The 19,209-nt window shown below is 42.3% G+C and overlaps 1 protein-coding gene across 7 annotated transcripts in view; it reads right to left on the reverse strand.

Moving 5' to 3' along the window:
* The window catches only part of LOC120054952 (exocyst complex component 2-like), a 99,741-nt gene extending 81,385 nt beyond the window's left edge, over nucleotides 1-18,356 (reverse strand). For 3 of the 7 annotated variants that reach the window (XR_005477647.1, XM_039002733.1, XM_039002728.1), the window contains exon 1: nucleotides 728-845. Coding sequence is in view for 6 of the 7 variants with exons in the window: in XM_039002733.1 (XP_038858661.1) it covers nucleotides 728-845 (118 nt within the window). In the remaining variant the exon portion in view is untranslated. Of the gene's footprint in view, nucleotides 1-727; nucleotides 894-1,691; nucleotides 1,723-9,040; nucleotides 9,124-18,284 lie in introns of those variants that run through there. The other 4 variants (XM_039002731.1, XM_039002730.1, XM_039002729.1 and 1 more) reach the window with 4 other exon arrangements.
* Between the last annotated feature and the right edge of the window lie 853 nt (nucleotides 18,357-19,209).

Here is a 19,209-nt window from a genome sequence, read left to right on the forward strand (position 1 = left end):
TCAGCATTTAAATCACATCTTTTAAATGTAGGCCTAAAATTGTTGTTTAATTATGTTCTAAAACCTTTAAATACAGTCTTATTTTTAAACAAAATTAATATGGGTTAAAATTCATAATCTTGGCCTGGTATAAAAGATTGTGAATTAGGCAGAGGTTTCACTCAGTTGAAAGAAACGAAAAGTAATTTAATCTAGAATAATAAAAAACTATTTTCCCCTTCAAAAAGTTATGAAAACCTTTCATTTGATAAACAGCAACAAACACTCTGTGTAATGTAAGCAAAGCCTGACCACGGCTGACTACGGTCCAGTGTGTTCTGTGGTAGCCTGTAGGCTAGCCATGTTCTAGCCAGGCTCTGTGTAAATTAATAAAAGTCACTCAGTCTGACTCTGACGAAGGGTCATAACGGCATGAACCCTACCTCACAGACTGGGAAGAGCCAGAGACTACCACACTCTCTCTCAAACACAACACACACAAACAATTATCGACAATGCCAGTGAAAACACTTGCATAAAATTATTCCGTTTGGTATGTATCAAAAACAACCGCAGCAATGAATTACATTACAGAAATTTTTTAAAAATTGGAATTTAATTGACTGTCAGAAGTCGAATGCAAAATAACAAGTGTGTGTGTGTGTGTGTGTGTACATTCGTGCCTGTGTGCGTGTAAGTTTGTGCTTGCATGTGAATTTGTGCTTGCATGTGAATGTCATACTCGTACCAACGAGGTCTGCGGGGCCAGTACCCAGGTTCTCTCCTCGGATGGTGACCTTGGTCCATGAAGTGCCCACATTGGGTGAGATGCCCGTCACCAGGGGGGGCTGGTGGGCACGAGACATGGTGGTGGTCACGTGTGTGCAGGAACACAAAGAAAGTCAGTCAGCAACCTGTGAACATGGCAGGGGAGGGGGGAAAGACAGAAGGACACGTAACACGGATATTAGTCTAATACAGAAACCAGGAGACATAAAAACAGCTGTAATGTGTACAGCACAGCTATAGCTATAGGCTAATGTGTTATTATTTATAAGCATGTATGAACCTTTATAATGTTTTATATCTTAAGAGGCTTATATTTAAAAGAGTTTCAAAGTGAAGGCTACAACGTCTACAAACACAGGAGGACATGAGGGTGCTGGTAGGAGCTCTGACCGGACTAAGAGAGAGAGAAAGAGGGGGAGGAAAGGAGGAATGTAAACCTCAGAGAGCAGGATAAATAAAGCTGCTCTCCCTCATCGATTCCACATAGCCTAACCTACACAACGTGTGTGTTTGTGTAAGAGACCGAATAGCTAGCCCTACCCTAATATATCTAGAGGGTGCATGTGTGTGTGTAGGCCATGTAACAGCAGTGGAGGCTCCTCAGAGGAGGAAGGGGAGGACCATCCTCCTCAGTGAATTTTTATAATTTAGTTCATCATTTTTAGATAAAACTTTACTGAACAAAAATATAAAACGCAACAATTTCAATGATTTTACCGAGTTACAGTTCATATAAGGACATCAGTCAACTGAAATAAATTCAATAGGTCCTAATCTATGGATTTCACATGACTGTGCAGGAACGCAGCCATGGGTGAGCCTGGGAGGGCATAGGCCCACCCACTTGGGAGCCAGCTCCACCCACTGGGGAGCCAGGCCTAGCCAATCAGAATGAGTTTTTCCCCACAAAAGGGCTTTATTACAGAAATACTCCTCAGTTTAATCAGCTGTCTGGATGGCTGGTCTCAGATGATCCTGCAGGTGAAGAAGCTGGATGTGGAAGTCCTGGGCTGGTGTGGTTACACGTGGTCTGCGGTTGTGAGGCCAGTTGGACGTACTGCCAAATCCTCTAAAACGACATTGGAAGTGGCTTATGGTAGAGAAATTAACATTCAATTCTCTGACAACAGCTCTGGTGGACATTCCTGCAGTCAGCATGCCAATTGCACACTCCCTCAAAACTTGAGACATCTGTGGTATTGTGTTATGTGACAAAGCAGCACATTTTATAGTGGCCTTTTATTGTCCCCAGCACAAGGTGCACCTGTGTAATGATCATGCTGTTTAATCAGCTTCTTGATATTCCATACCTGTCAGGTGGATGGATTATCTTGGTAAAGAAGAAATATTCATAACAAGGATGTGCACAAAATGTGAGAGAAATAAGCTTTTATTGCCTATGGAAAAATTCTGGGATCTTTTCATTCAGTTCATGAAACATTGGACCAACACTTTACATGATGCATTTACATTTTTGTTTAGTATATTCACATCACAAAATAATTGATTAAAACACAATGTTTTGCAATGAAGGTCTACAATACCCTCAACAGCACTCTGTAGGGTAGGACCATGGTGTATTTCCGTCTTCCTCTGAGTACATTGACTTCAATACAAAACCGAGGAGGCTCATGGTTCTCACCCTCTTACACAGTAATTATGACAACTTCCGGAAGGACGTCCTCCAACGTATCACAGCATGAACTGACATGTTTTCCACCCAATTAAAAGATCAAATAATTAATCTTGTACTGAAAGCATAAGCTACAGCTAGCTAGCACTGCAGTGCATAACATTTGGTGAGTAGTTGACTCAGAGAGAGAAAGACAATAGTTGAACAATTAACTAATTCATTTATTCAAAACTGAAGAAGCGGGAGAGGCAGAGAGAGAGCTAGCTATATTTCAGTGTCTTTTTTTCACTTTCACTTACTTAGCTAGTGAACGCAGCTAGTTAGTTTAGCCTACTCAAACACCCGGCTCAAACAGAGAGGGATGCTAGCTAGCTATGGCTATCCAACACTGAACTCTTCCAAGGTTTTATTAATTGATTGCCTTCGGTACCCACCAGTGTAACTGCTAAACATGTTACTGCTCTGCAATTCACAGTGAGTGCATAGGGGAGAGTGGGGCTGAATGTAACACCGGTCAATTGTAGGGTAACATGGGGTAGAACGCAACTCTACCTCAAAATAATTTTTGGGAAGTGACTTAAAAATGGTGATGAGACATAATATTTTCTGTTGATCAAGAGTAGTGGCAACCAGAGAAAGTGTTGGGGGAAAAACTTGTGACATGAAGTGGTTTCTGTGAGAAGTATAGGCTGGGTGTGTGTTACTCCGGGTGGCAAGTCACCCCAAGTTACCCCAACAGGTAGGCCTACATTATAATCACTGTGCAAGTTTTTTGGGCCATAAAATGTATCAATAGGATAATAACTAGTTAAAAGATCACATTTGGGATCTGGCTAATGATTAGCCCAATTGGGTCAATGCTTCAGCCTATTTATTTGCACTTTGCTGCATCAGTTGGGCAACAGGTTATAATGTTTATTGCTAATAGCTTACCTGTTCATATGGACCATGCATAGGCTATATACATGGCCCAATATGTTAAAATAATTTAATCAAATCATTTTACCAATGTGCTATTGGGCTCATTTCTGGAGTTGGACATGCTATATTAGATGGTGTCAGCATACTTTTATTTTCAGTCATTTTGCAGTAGAATGTCCTTTTAAAAAGTCACCAGAACTGAGCTTCTCAATCTCCCCCACCTTTAACACCCCTCCGCAACCTTTTCCCCCCACTCTCACTCACAGAACAAACACCAGTCATCAATTTAGAGATGATATGCCAGTGTGGAAGAGAAACAGCTAAAAGATGGGTACATTTTTTTCTTCTTCATAAAATGTGAAACTGTTTAGAATTTTATAAATTAAAATGGAGGAAAATATATTTGAGGAGGTCTAAAAAGCCTGTAGAACAAGTGGTGTCCAAGACATTTTTCATCACAGATGTGTGTTAATAAATAGGTGCCAGGTCTGGTTGAGGTTCAACAACCTTACCTCTCTGTAACCACTTTGCTTTCTAACACTAAAGCCAAAACACGTTCTCTACAAACAAGGCAGGAGCTCACATGGAACACAGCAGCAACAAAGGAACCAACAGTGATGCAGCAAATCTGTGGCAACATCATCATCTCAGAGTGTACATTTAGCCTACACTTGTTGAATATTTTTTGATAAACTCAACAAGTTTAATAAAGCTACAAGTTAAAAAAAAAAAAAAAAAAAATGTAATCCTTAAATTATTCAGCACATTCACAAAAGCACAGTGGCACCTAGCTAGCTACACACACAGAATGATAGAACAGCAATTATACTAGGCTATAATCTGAGTTCACACACACACACACAATGACATCCTAAAGAGATGGGGGTCTGATAACTCAAAGGGGATGTAGGCCTAACTCATGCAGCCTAACCTAACCTCCGGTGCAGTGTACTTGTCAGAGGAAATCTAGGGGCAGGGGATCTGACATGGAGAAGATAAGAGGCTAACAGGCCTTAAACAAGCGCCTCGTCTGTCGTTCATCAAGCCCATATCTTTAGAAGGGGAGTTTGAGTGGAGGGGGCAGTGGGGAATATAAGGGTTAGTCTGTCTTCTTCTGCATAAAATGTCTACAACTGTTGTGTTTCCTCGACAGGAGTGTTTCTATCCCCATTTTGTGTACACACACACACACAGGCTAGGAAGAATGACAGCTCTGCTCGGTTGCATGCGAGGGGCCTGAGCTGGCGCTGTGTGGTCTGTGAGTGTGTGGAGGGATCTGTGCTGCGGAGTGGAGGGGTCTGGGCAGTGTGTGTGTGTGTGTGGTCTGGCTGTGTGGTCTCTGGCTCTGGCCTGGGGAGAGCCTGCTGACGGCTGGGATGAGAAAAGAGCGCTGTGTTTACTTTACTCTGGGGGCCATGCATGGACACGGGAACAGTGCCCAGACCCCTCCACTCTGTAACACACACACACAAACAGAGCAAGGAGGCTCTTGCATGAGCCACACGTCACAAGCTAGTGGAACAACCCTGTCAGTGACAATTGAGGCATAGATGTTACATTTTTAATAAACATTTTATGTAGGACTGCGTCCATTATATTGACCAAGCTCTTAGATATGACAGGAGCAGAAACAAAACTAAGCTGTATCAAAATTAACTCCAGAATAGGAATGCCTATTCAGGTTTCAGTAGGTTATTGTTCATTGCCATGAGTCATACTGTTACTGAAAAAATGTGAAGAAAAAAAAACAGGTAAGCTAAGCAACAGTATTTGCATGACTGCACTGCAGATTGTTTTACAGCAGTGTTTGTTTACTAGTTCTACAAGAATCATCTAGGGGGCACTAAAGGACCCTCTTTGGAAAGCCTACAATAAACCACCTGAAAATCAAAAGGTAGGCTAGACACTGCACACAGTACATTAATAACAATTAAAGTAATATAAAAAGGCAGTTAAGGACTGCTCTCTCCCGTTCTCTCTGCCGGTTTCTTCTTACCATTCTTGTTGTTTGTCCTGTGTTTATACAACGGGTGGGTCTAATCCTGGAAGCTGATTTGTTAAAAACGCATTCCAACCGATGTCTATTCCACAAGTTTACATTGAAATGCCTATTTACTCGGTTCCATCTCACTGCGCAATCCACTGTCTCAGCAGCCCAGCCAGACAATTTATAAACGTGATCTCTAATGTAAAAAGCATCTAGACATTATCTCCCATTTCTTTTAGACTAGCATTTGGTTTTCAATAACGGAGATTTGTATAAACCTTGCCATCTGTCTCTCTGACATTTGCAACATTGTTTCAGTATTGAAATTCAATCTCCAGCTGTCCCATAGTAATGAACGTGTACAGAGTCGGGACGAGACAGACATGCAGGCAGCGTTTCTCAGCCAGTCGAAATCATGAATCAGCATCATTTTTATGGACATATACAAAGAAATAGAAAACACGTCAAAGGAAACTAAATGCTAGTTTGCAGTCTTTCCCACTTCAGTTTGAAGTGACCGTGTTAGCTGTGTTGGTGTTGTGTTAGCTGTGTTGGTGTTGTGTTAGCTGTGTTGGTGTTGTGTTAGCTGTGTTGGTGCTGTGTTAGCTGTGTTGGTGCTGTGTTAGCTGTGTTAGCTGTGTTGGTGCTGTGTTAGCTGTGTTAGCTGTGTTGGTGTTGTGTTAGCTGTGTTGGTGTTGTGTTAGCTGTGTTGGTGTTGTGTTAGCTGTGTTGGTGTTGTGTTAGCTGTGTTGGTGCTGTGTTAGCTGTGTTGTGTTAGCTGTGTTGGTGTTGTGTTAGCTGTGTTGGTGTTGTGTTAGCTGTGTTGGTGTTGTGTTAGCTGTGTTGGTGTTGTGTTAGCTGTGTTGGTGTTGTGTTAGCTGTGTTGGTGTTGTGTTAGCTGTGTTGGTGTTGTGTTAGCTGTGTTGGTGCTGTGTTAGCTGTGTTGGTGTTGTGTTAGCTGTGTTGGTGTTGTGTTAGCTGTGTTGGTGTTGTGTTAGCTGTGTTGGTGCTGTGTTAGCTGTGTTGGTGCTGTGTTAGCTGTGTTAGCTGTGTTGGTGTTGTGTTAGCTGTGTTGGTGCTGTGTTAGCTGTGTTGGTGTTGTGTTAGCTGTGTTGGTGCTGTGTTAGCTGTGTTGGTGCTGTGTTAGCTGTGTTGGTGCTGTGTTAGCTGTGTTGGTGTTGTGTTAGCTGTGTTGGTGTTGTGTTAGCTGTGTTGGTGCTGTGTTAGCTGTGTTGGTGCTGTGTTAGCTGTGTTGGTGCTGTGTTAGCTGTGTTGGTGTTGTGTTAGCTGCTGTGTTGGTGTTGTGTTAGCTGCTGTGTTGGTGTTGTGTTAGCTGCTGTGTTGGTGTTGTGTTAGCTGCTGTGTTGGTGTTGTGTTAGCTGCTGTGTTGGTGTTGTGTTAGCTGCTGTGTTGGTGTTGTGTTAGCTGCTGTGTTGGTGTTGTGTTAGCTGTGTTGGTGTTGTGTTAGCTGTGTTGGTGTTGTGTTAGCTGTGTTGGTGTTGTGTTAGCTGTGTTGGTGCTGTGTTAGCTGTGTTGGTGCTGTGTTAGCTGTGTTGGTGCTGTGTTAGCTGTGTTGGTGCTGTGTTAGCTGTGTTGGTGCTGTGTTAGCTGTGTTGGTGCTGTGTTAGCTGTGTTGGTGTTGTGTTAGCTGTGTTGGTGCTGTGTTAGCTGTGTTGGTGCTGTGTTAGCTGTGTTGGTGCTGTGTTAGCTGTGTTGGTGCTGTGTTAGCTGTGTTAGCTGTGTTGGTGTTGTGTTAGCTGTGTTGGTGTTGTGTTAGCTGTGTTGGTGTTGTGTTAGCTGTGTTGGTGCTGTGTTAGCTGTGTTGGTGCTGTGTTGGTGTTGTGTTAGCTGTGTTGGTGTTGTGTTAGCTGTGTTGGTGTTGTGTTAGCTGTGTTGGTGTTGTGTTAGCTGTGTTGGTGTTGTGTTAGCTGTGTTGGTGTTGTGTTAGCTGTGTTGGTGTTGTGTTAGCTGTGTTGGTGTTGTGTTAGCTGTGTTGGTGCTGTGTTAGCTGTGTTGGTGCTGTGTTAGCTGTGTTGGTGCTGTGTTGGTGCTGTGTTAGCTGTGTTGGTGCTGTGCTAGCTGTGTTGTTGGCTAGCTCCTCTGAACAACAGTGTCCTGATGAAAGAGCACATTTTCTATGCCAGGTGAAATCACGCATCATTAGCTCATTTATGGATGTATCCAACTAAACTGTCACTAGAAAACAGCTTAAACAAATGTAAATGGAGCTACTTTGTTGTTATTCTGGCTGCACTGTTTGACGTAACTAAGTTAGCTGTAGTTGGCTTGCTAGCAAGCAAGGTATAAGAACGTTGCCAGCCATTAGTATGGCAATAGAACATTTAGAATGAACGACTGGGTCGCGTTTATAGATACAGAACCGATAAAACGAACTAGCCGGCTTGGGTAGCAACCTTAGATTTGTGTCGGGACTATATCTTGTGGAAGGATGAAATAGTATGAATAAATTCATCAAAATAAAGTTAATGAAAATATGTAAATCAATATTTGAATATGTTGGTAAAATATCCGTAATGTGGCCAATGAGTAGGAAGATGTTTGATAATTAAGTGATAATCAACACCCGTGCCCAATATCCTCCAAACACCTGCTTCTAGGGTATCATCACTTAATTATCAAACATTGTCCTACTCATTGACCACATTACAGATCCAGAAGCATTGTCTCTCTATACATTGACATTGTTTACATTTAAGTCATATAGCAGATGCTCTAATCCACATAGAAATATTTTTTACCTAGTCGGCTCAGGGATTCGAACCAGCAACCTTTCAGTTACTGGCCCAATGCTCTTAACCGCTAGGCTACCTACCTAGGCAACACCTCCCAGTCTACGTCTTGCTCTCTCTCCCTCAGTGCCGTTATTCTAATTGGGCTAAAATGGCAGGTTTGTTTTACTTGGAAAGGGACTTATAAACAGAGTGACTGCCCCTCTATTTGGTAGCTCTGTCACACTAGATCCTACTAGGTCTTGATAAGAAACAGAAACAGAGCTAACAAGCCCAGGGAGAAAGGAGCTCTCTGGTTAGGGAAGACTGCATGTAGCCCAAGTTGCGTCCCAAATGGCACCATATTCCTAATATAGTGGACTACTATTGACCAGAGCCCTATGGTAGTGCACTAGCCTATAGTGAGTAGGGTGCCATTTGTGACACAACAGTTGTATGGTCTGAATATGAGAAATTGCTTTTTTCATAGGAAGTATTTTATACTGTATATTTAAGAACAGATGAAAACCATATAGGACTATGCCCTGGGACATTTGCACACTTCCAATAATATACCCCACACACGATGCCAGGACACTGTTCTGTTTTAGAAAGATGCTAAGGAGAGCAAATAAGAGTATTGTGATAGACATATATTTAACACAACCTAGGATGCGTGCACTAACAAACCCACACACAAGCCAGCATTTAAGCACACACAGCACGCCCACACACACTTCCCAGGCAGTGTGAGTATTGATCATCAGTCTGTCATATTGTCCCCCCCCCCCCTTCTGAGAGCTTGTCTGGGTTTTAGGGGTTTGGCTGATTTCCCCCTGCTGTTTAGGTTAATGAACTGGACAGGAGGAAAGGTTCTGGGGAGAGCAGAGGGCCGGAAGGGGGATAGCAGCAGCTTGACAGGAGGGTGATTTCACTTACTGCTCCCAAACGTAAGCCTTAAGTGGTTTATTTATGTCATCTTATTCCTAAACTTTGACTTACTTACTACTTCCAGCATGCGTCCCTTTCGTCCCTCCTCATCTCTCTCTACTGCTACAGAAGGACTGAGTCTCTGTGAGAAGGACCTGGGGGGTAGAGGGGGTGGTCAGAGAGATGTCCCCTTGGTTGTCAGGGGGGATATCCCTACTGGAGACAGCAATGGGCTGAGTTTACAAAGTGAGCTTGTTAAGGAAATCCTGATGTTAGCTCATGTTACACACAACTGGCCTGCCTATTCTGAATTAGACAGATAGTATGTAGTGTAGTGGTCCACTTCGCTCTGGTCTGAGCTCTATGTACTGTACTGTTTCTCATATCCCCAAGTAGGAGTGATTGACAGGTGAGAGGGGGTTAGGTGTATGTTCTGTGTGATGGTCTGGACTAGGGGCACAAAGGAACCCTTTCAGACATCTCCGTCTGCCCACCACACCGCCACCCCTGCCTGCCTCCCCATCAGCGCTGCTACCACTAAGCCTCCCCAGTACCCCATACTAACACTATCCTCAGCCCCCCAACATTACACAAACACCAGATTCCATCAAAGATTCCCCTCAGTCTGAATGCACAGAGCTGGCCAAACATCATGGCCATGGTATGACCGGCTCTGATCTCTGATCTGACAGGCCAGCGATTTAAGAAACCATTCCTCACTCAAAACTCACACCAGAACTCATACAGATTTCTTTGAACTGGCCCTCAGTGGCAGACTGGCAGGGGAGAGATAGAACACTGCCAAGTATTTCACAGACAGCATCAGTTAGGCTACACTCTCTCTGATGTGTGCATTAAAGGAAAAGTAAAGGGATCAAATAAGTTTCAGGAGACTGAAAACAAGGCTCATACATAGGCTAGTTTTATTTTGAATCAAATGTTACATTTTGATAAGGCAGGAATCGATTACAAATAGACAACTTCAAATCAGCACTATTGCGTAAAAAACAAAAACAAATAATATGACTCGTAATATGTTGTCATTGCAGTGCCATTTATGTTTTTGGGCAGACAGACATTTTTTGTTATCGAATCTGTTGGCCAGTCAAGCCTTCCACAATGAGTCAGCACTTCTCAGCCAATCCCATAACAGGACAGTAAGAGGGTCCAGGAGAGGACTAGACCAGAGCCATCAGGCGTCTGGGTCTGGCTCTCTCCATCCCCTCTGTCTCCTCTCCCATTTGTTATCCTTTGGCTGGCTCTGTTTGTTGGTCTGAAATTATATTTTTAAGATCTGACTTAAGCATAGGCACCAATTTCTCCTCTCAGAATCCTGGATAAATAAACAGAACAGTGAAATGTGGGCGTATGAATGCAGGCTGATGTTTGTAGAGGGTTTAAGATGTGGAGACAGAAAGCTACATAATGAGATGCTACGGGGAGACAGGGTTTAAACCTTGGTAATGCCGTGTCATAAGTACAGTAACTGTGTTTACATACAAAAACATGGATCATCACGATGAGCGTGACAAAAAAAAATCCTCACAGTAAACCACAGACTAGACCTATTAAACTGTACAATACCAAAACAGCTCCTTTAGCCTAAATTGCAAACAAACAGTGAATTGCGTGGTTCCTTCTGCTAGTGTATCATGTTATTACAGGGTTATTACAGGGTGGTTACAGAGTTGTACCATGGCATTGATGAACACTGTTTCTGATTGGCTTGAAGGGCATTCTAGAGCGTGCATTATTTCCCGATAATACACGGTAAATCAGCACGGTAGAATTCAATGGCTATAGTTCATTCTTACATGTTTTGTTTGAGCTGCTTTTGAAAGTAAAAGTCCAATTGAAAACATTATTGAGATTGTTGAATTTGATTTTTATAATAGCAAGCTAGGACTGATGGTTTGGTTAGCTAAACTAGCAAGTCTGTTTGTTTGGTTACCACGGCAACTACTGTAGCTATAGTAAACTTGCTAGCTACTTGTTGAACACATTTCTACCGGCAAATTAACACATTCTAGTGGCAAATGTGTTAAATTATAGCCATGGAATAAAAGGGATAATCAACTCGGGGCTCTATGCGTTCTCTAGAAAATAATGCAACTCCGTGAAGGTCATTTCCACTCCGCTAGTACGTGTCTTGGAACACACCTTCCAAGTCATTCATTATTATCATTATCATTAAGTTTGCAGATGACACAACAGTTGTAGGCCTGATCATCGACAATGTCGAGACAGCTTATAGGGAGGAGGTCAGAGACCTGGCCGTTGTGGTGCCAGGACAACAACCTCTCCCTCAACGTGATCAAAACAAAGGAGATGATTGTGGACTACAGGAAAAAAAGAGGACTGAGCACGCCCCCATTCTCATCGACGGGGCTGCAGTGGAGCAGGTTGAGAGCGTCAAGTTCCTTGGTGTCCACATCACCAACAAACTACAATGGTCCAAACACACCAAGACAGTCGTGAAGAGGGCACAACAAAACCTATTCACCCTCAGGAGACTGAAAAGATTTGGCATGGGTCCTCAGACCCCCAAAAGGTTCTACAGCTGCATCATCGAGAGCATCCTGACTGGTTGCATCACTGACTGGTATGGCAACTGCTCGGCCTCCGACCGCAAGGCACTACAGAGGGTAGGGCGAACGGCCTAGTGCATCACTGGGGCTAAGCTCTCTGCCATCCAGGACCTCTATACCAGGCAGTGTCAGTGGAAGGCCCTAAAAATTGTTAAAGACTCCAGCCACCCTAGTCATAGACTGTTCTCTGTGCTACCGCACGGCAAGCGGTACCAGAGCGCCAAGTCTAGGTCCAAGATGCTTCTAAACAGCTTCTACCCCCAAGCACACCGAATCAAATGGCTACTAGAGGTCAACCGATTAATCGGAATGGCCGATTTCAAGTTATCATAACAATCGGTAATCGTCATTTTTGGACACCGATTATGGCCGATTACATTGCACTCCACGAGGAGACTGCGTGGCTGGCTGACTACCTGTTACGCGAGTGCAGCAAGAAGCCAAGGTAAGTTGCTAGCTAGCATTAAACTTATCATCTAAAAAACAATCAATCTTAACATAATCACTAGTTAACTACACATGGTTGATGATATTACTAGTTTATCTACCTTGTCCTGCGTTGCATATAATGGATGCGGTGCCTGTTAATTTATCATCGAATCACAGCCTACTTCGCCAAACGGGTGATGATTTAACAAGTGCATTTGCAAAATAAGCACTGTCGTTGCACCAATGTACCTAACCATAAACATCAATGCCTTTCTTAAAATCAATACACAACTATGTATTTTTAAACCTGCATATTTAGTTAAAAGTAATTAATGTCAGCAGGCAATATTAACTAGGGAAATTGTGTCACTTCTCTTGCGTTCTGTGCAAGCAGAGTCAGGGTATATGCAGCAGTTTGGGCTGTCTGGCTCGTTGCGAACTGTGTGAAGACCATTTCTTCTTAACAAAGACCGTAATTAATTTGCCAGAATTGTACATGATTATGACACAACATTGAAGGTTGTGCAATGTAACAGCAATATTAAGACTTAGGGATGCCACGCGTTAGATAAAATACGGAACAGTTCGTATTTCACTGAAAGAATAAACGTTTTGTTTTCGAAATTATAGTTTCCGGATTTGACCATATTAAATGACCTAAGGCTCGTATTTCTGTGTGTTATTATATTATAATTAAGTCTATGATTTGATATTTGATAGAACAGTCTGACTGAGCAGTGGTAGGCAGCAGCAGGCTCGTAAGCATTCATTCAAACAGCACTTTCCTGCATTTGCCAGCAGCTCTTCGCTGTGCTTCAAGCCTATCAACTACCGATATTAGGCTGGCAAAACTATAGTGCCTATAAGAACATCCAATAGTCAAAGGTATATGAAATACAAATGGTATAGAGAGAAATAGTCCTATAATTCCTAGAACTACAACGTAAACCTTCTTACCTGGGAATATTGAAGACTCATGTTAAAAGTAACCACCAGCTTTCATATGTTCTCATGTTCTGAGCAAGGAACGTAAACGTTAGCTTATTTACATGGCAAATATTGCACTTTTACTTTCTTCTCCAACACTTTGTATTGCATTATTTAAACCAAATTGAACATGTTTCATTATTTATTTGAGACTAAATTGATTTTATTGATATATTAAGTTAAAATAAAAGTGTTCATTAAGTGTTGTTGTAATTGTCATTATTGCAAATATATATATAAAAATCGGCCGATCGGTAACGGCTTTTTTTGGTCCTCCAATAATCGGTATCGGCGTTTAAAAATCATAATCGGTCAACCTCTAATGGCTACCCAGACTATTTGCATTGCTGGCCCCCCCCCCTGTCTTTTACACCGCTGCTACTCTCTGTTGTTATCATCTATGCATAGTCACTTCAATAACTCTACCCACATGTACATATTACCTCAACTAACCGGTGCCCCCGCACATTGACTCTGTACCGGTACCCCCCTGTATATAGTCTCGCTATTGTTATTTTACTGCTGCTCTTTAATTACTTGTTACTTTTATTTATTATTCTTATCCATATTTTTTTAAACTGCATTGTTGGTTAGGGGCTCGTAAGTAAGCATTTCACTGTAAGGTCTACCTACACCTGTTGTATTCGGCGCATGTGACTAATAAAATTTTATTTGATTATTTTCCATAGAACGCATAGCCCCTCGTTGATTATCCCTTACTTATTACTGTGTTATTACTGTTTTATTAGAGGTTTTTAAAGGATTATTACTGTGTTATCACCCATCCCTCCTCTCCCAGAATCCAGTGTGGTCTGTCCTGGACTACCCTGTAGTCTGACTGCAAGGACTGTGAAAGCCAATGGCCAACAAACAAGCCTGTCAGCAGGGGGGACTGAGAGAGGGGAAAGAGTGGCTACCAGCCAGGTGGGGAAGAGGGGGGAGAAAAGGAATGACAGAGGTGAGACAGAAGTGCCACTGACTCCAAAAACATAACCCTTCACTCACACTCAGCGTAACTACTCAAAAAGACTGTATGAGAGGGGCCGGCCAGCAGGTGGGGGAGAGTGGAGAGAGAGGAGGGACAACAGGGGTGAGAGAGAAGTGCCACTCCAAAAATATTGCCCCCATCAACCCTCCCACCCCTGTTGTAACCGCTCTGCTTCAACCAACCCTGGCTTAATCCTAAAGCAGCAACCACTGCTGAGAAAATGCCACAAAAATATAACCCGCTGTCGAGCATTCCACTAAAACAAACAAGCAGGGGCCGTCCGGCCCACCCAACATTTCCAATTAGAGCCCTGTGAGGGGGCAGGAAACGTCCCTGTGTTCTCCCCAGGGAGGAGGGTGGGAGTCACGGGTGAGGTACGCGGGTCCTAAAGGCTCCAACCAGAGAGAGACAGAGACAGCTTAGCACTGATTTCCTGTGACATGCTATGTGTCAACTAGGGATGCACAATATATCGGTGAACATATCGGAATCGGACAATATTAGCTAAAAATGCCAACATCGATATCGGCCCGATGTCAAGTTTAATCAAATAAGAACTGTCTTATAAATGAGGGTTATTTTACATGATGACACCTAGCGAGATAGTGAGCTAGCTAACTATAGCAACTGAAACAGATCATGTCGTTTTGCTATGTTTTTGGAGAAGAACATTGTTTGCATCCATGAGCTATCTAGCTTTTTTTATGACCAGCACTGTAGGTGCGCAAGACAACTTTACCAGCATCATAGCATACGTATCAATGAATCGTTGTGACATATGAAATACGAGTGATGGTGTAATCAATGTGTAACAACTACGTAAATTTTTTTGAACGCGTTAAATTATTATTTGACTTGCAGTCATATTCAGATCCTGATTGATCAACAAGCTTATTTGACACATCAAATAGTGTTATTTGAAACGCAAAGACCCAAACGGTATTCCATAATAATCCTGGTTGAGAATGAAATGACTGAACAAATGAACAACGAAACAGCACAGCAAGTAAGTGAAAGAAATAGGTTTTGATTATGTTTTACTGGTAATGGGGACATATGTAAATGCCAACAAAATAACTTTTTGGTCATTGTGGTGTGTGTGTGTGTGTAACCTATATTTAACTAGGCAAGTCAGTTAAGAACAAATTCTCATTTACAATGACGGTGCGGACGACACTGGGCCAATTGTGCGCCGCCCTATGGGACTCCTAATCACGGCTGGATGTGATAAAGTCTGGAATCGAACCAGGGACTGTAGTGATGCCTCTTGCACTGAGATGCAGTGCCTTAGACCGCTGCGTCCATGTGTGTGTTTTAATTCTTTAAATGTACTAGAATACTTAAAAGGCCGCTAAAATGTTAAATATCCGTTATCGGTATAGTTTTTTTTGCCAAGGAAAATATTGGATATCGGTATCGGCCAAAAATGTAATATCAGTGCATCACTAGTGTCAACCACAGAATGATAAACACACAGCGTAAAGTTGTAGAAAATATTCAGTAACTACTAAGAAAGGTTTTAAATTTGGGGGGAATTTCAAAAAATCATTAAAAAAATAATACATTAACTGAGAGGCCTGCACACCCACCCACACAACGCAATAATTCAGATCCTTTAATAAAGCTGGAAGGGAAACCACAAGAATACCATACCTATATTACTGTTAGTCTTCATTTTCCAGTTGATGTTAAACATACTGTATTCCTAGGTGTGATAACAGGACATGGCTTGAGTCTCATTAAGTTTGTGATACCTTAAGCTGTCGACCAGCAAGGGAAAGAGCTGCCTGTGCAGTCTCTCTCTCCCCAATGCTCCAGCTGAAACAGCACACAGTGTACAATACGCAAGGACACACACACACACACACACACACACACACACACACACACACACACACACACACACACACACACACACACACACACACACACACACACGCACACAACAACAAATTTCTGAGGGTGACACAGCAGGGGTAATGTTCCTCTACCAATAAGAAGACCCCTCAACACTGATCCAACATGAAAAATGTGGCACTCTGATACATTAAGGCAGCTGCTTGCCTATCTGACACACTTAGGCCTACATCATTTAGATGATATCTAAGCTTAAAATCTTACAAATAAAAAAAAAAGCTTACCAGTAACTTACATAAATGTAGGCTTCTGCCAAGTCTCATTTAGATCAGAAGTCTGTTAAAGCAGTTAAAAATTGATCCAAGGAGACTAAAGACATCATTGTTATGTTAGCGCTAGGCTCTGTATGCTATAGTTTCAAAACACTGACCATCTAGCTACCAATTATGGATGATTGAGAACACAGCAATATGCTGCTGTATCAGTGCAGCAGGATCATCTACCAAATGTCAATCACTAAAATCATGCCAATCAGGGTTGGCGGCTGTGCAGAGGCCGGGACAGTGCCTCAGGGCAGGCGAATCATGTCAGGCTCTATCTGATGGGGTGTAATCATGCAGTAACTGGCCATAATGAAAGACAAACAGCTCTACAGTGTGGGCTCAGCCTAACTACGCTCTGATGCAAGCAAACATTTTCATAATGATAATTTCACATTCTCAACATACTTCTATTGTTGTCATTTCCATGAATAGCAAATCATACAAGTAAGCTTGGAGGCTTGGAGAACACACACACAAACAGTAACACTTCAGCTACACTACACACGTTGCCATCAATGTGACGTTCTATCTGCTACATAGTAACCCACCAAATTCAACTTTATTTCTCATTATTTCAATTCACAAGAACAGGCGTCAGCCATCGAGAATTAAACCTCGGCGTAACGCAAGCAGTATAGCACCTGTCATTAATTTCAAAGGAAGTATTCCCTCAATGGCTGGTGGCAATGCCGGGCTCCCGATGGCTGCAGCGTAGCAGGGCCGTTAGACTGAGAAGGGGCATTAGCAGTTTACTAAGGATACAGCAGTGTTCGGTATTGAGGCCAGTCAGGGTACACATCAATAAAACAAAACAACAAGGGGAAATGCCTATTGGTTTGACAAGCCACTGTTTCCATTCTATCCTGCAGAGCTCCTCTACATCTGCCTCTGCAGAGTCAAATGTACACTTATAGCCCAAACACCGTGTATATTTAACGAGATTGGCATTACATATGCCTATGCATAAACATCAGACTGTTACCGTGGTTACCCCAAGGAAATTCTGTCTGAAAGAAGTCGCCCTAAAAAAGACTACAAACCAGAATGTTGAATAAAATGATATTGACACTTACTTTACCTATTGGTCCTTTTGACGGTAGGAAGTGAAGATATAATATCCACTGTAAACTATTGTTTACCTGAGTTTTTGCGGCGCCGGTTTGTATTTTCAATCTCTTAACGCATTGCTCGTGATGCACAATATGTAAACAATAGCCGAATGTAACCGAAAGTTGTGACCAAAGCAGTTTCCGTCGCAATCAACTGAAAGTGCTTGTGAAATTTGCCAGCTGATTGCATGCGACAACGTTTGGTCTGTAGTACGGTTAAACTCGGGCATTGTTTACACAATGTGCAAGTGTTTTGTCGCATGCGAATCACTTCAGAATTGTAAACACAAAACCGGAAATACAAACCGATATACAGACCGGCGTACTGAAAGTCGGGTTAATAACACTTCCCTGTTGATATTTTTGTCTCAGATTACCTCCGACACGAGGACAAAAACAGCTGACAACAGGTAAAGTAAATTAAAATTACGTTTATTCAACATTCTGACATGTAATTGGACTGTTCGGGAATGCTGAAGCCAACATGTTAGAGCAGGGGTTCCCAAACTTTTTCACTCCCAGTAGGCAGGTAGATGGGTCAATGACCCCTTGAATGCGAAACCTGGGGCGTATTTATTACCCCGACTCTGTTTCAAAATGTTTCGGGAGCATACGAAACAGGGAGGGTCCTACGTCAATTTGTCGAATAGAAATGATCGTTTTACTTGCAAATCGACTAATGATTACATTCATATGAGCATGTCAACAGTTAAAGATGAGCAGGGTTGTTTTTTTTGACAGGTCAGTTGACACAGCGCTAGCTAGGGCAACTAACGTTAATAGCTAAACATTTCTCAAGTTCCTTCGCATAGACTCTTAACAACCATCAGACAAGCATACATAGTAACGTGAGACCGTCTTGCGATATGAAGCTGGACACTGTTAGCGAACTATCGAGTTGTCTAACGTTAGCTAGCTGGAAATGGAAACAATCTTCTGAACTCTCTCTGAAGCAATACGAACTAAGACCATGATAAATAGTTCATATGTGTCACAACATTTAGTTAAATAAATAGATAACATAGGGTAACTTACAATTAAGTGCTGTTGAAAGAAAAATCCCAGCTAACCTTTTCCGAAATCAACTTCCAGGTTGCCACTTCCTGCAACGACCAGCCGGTGATGATATCATCACGCAGTCTACTTTGCATCCCCTCAGAGCATAAGCTCACAATAGATGAGTTGAGTGAGTAAAATGTTGTATGCTGTTGGTAGTTACTCAAAACGCTTTATATAGCTAAAATGCATTTTATATTACTATATATATATATATAAAAGAACATGAAAATAATATAAACATGTTGGTTTGTGAACTGTCAACCTCTCCATCTTGCCACTAATAGCAGTGTTGGCCTGGGCCCAGTTAGCACAAACATAGCCTACTTTATTTTACCAAAAATTCTATAACCTGGAATATCTTTAAACCATTCTGTATTCATCTCTGCCATGATGTTTTATTTTGATAATCCTCTAGGCATAGACATAGCCCATAGTACTGTAATGAAACAGCAGGGAGCAGGTCTCGAACCCTCGACCTTCTAAGCCCGAGGTCTGGCGCGCTATCGACTGTGCCGCAAAAGCATGCTCGAACGGCAGTGTCGATTTCCGCGCTTATAAACCCAGGGTCGTTACACTACCATTACATGACACATAAGTCATTGGACGAAGGCGTCTTCTGTAGGGGGAGTTTTGTTAAGAGCCGCGGCGCTCGGTCTGAACATTAATACGCATCGCATGCGGTACGGTTTTAGAAGCATAATGACCTTCTCTAACAAATCGGTTAGGGGAAAAAAAGAAGTTTAAATTGATACTTTCTTTATAGGGTTAGTGTTTCCACACGGCCATATTTACATGTTACAGAGCTTGTTTATGGAAAACAGACCGAAGACAGGTAATTAGCACAGGTTGTCTACTCTATCTGCGGAAGACAGACGGCACAAACGTGTTGTCACTGAAACAT

Source organism: Salvelinus namaycush, chromosome 10 (assembly GCF_016432855.1).
Source record: "Salvelinus namaycush isolate Seneca chromosome 10, SaNama_1.0, whole genome shotgun sequence".
Lineage (NCBI taxonomy): Eukaryota > Metazoa > Chordata > Actinopteri > Salmoniformes > Salmonidae > Salvelinus > Salvelinus namaycush.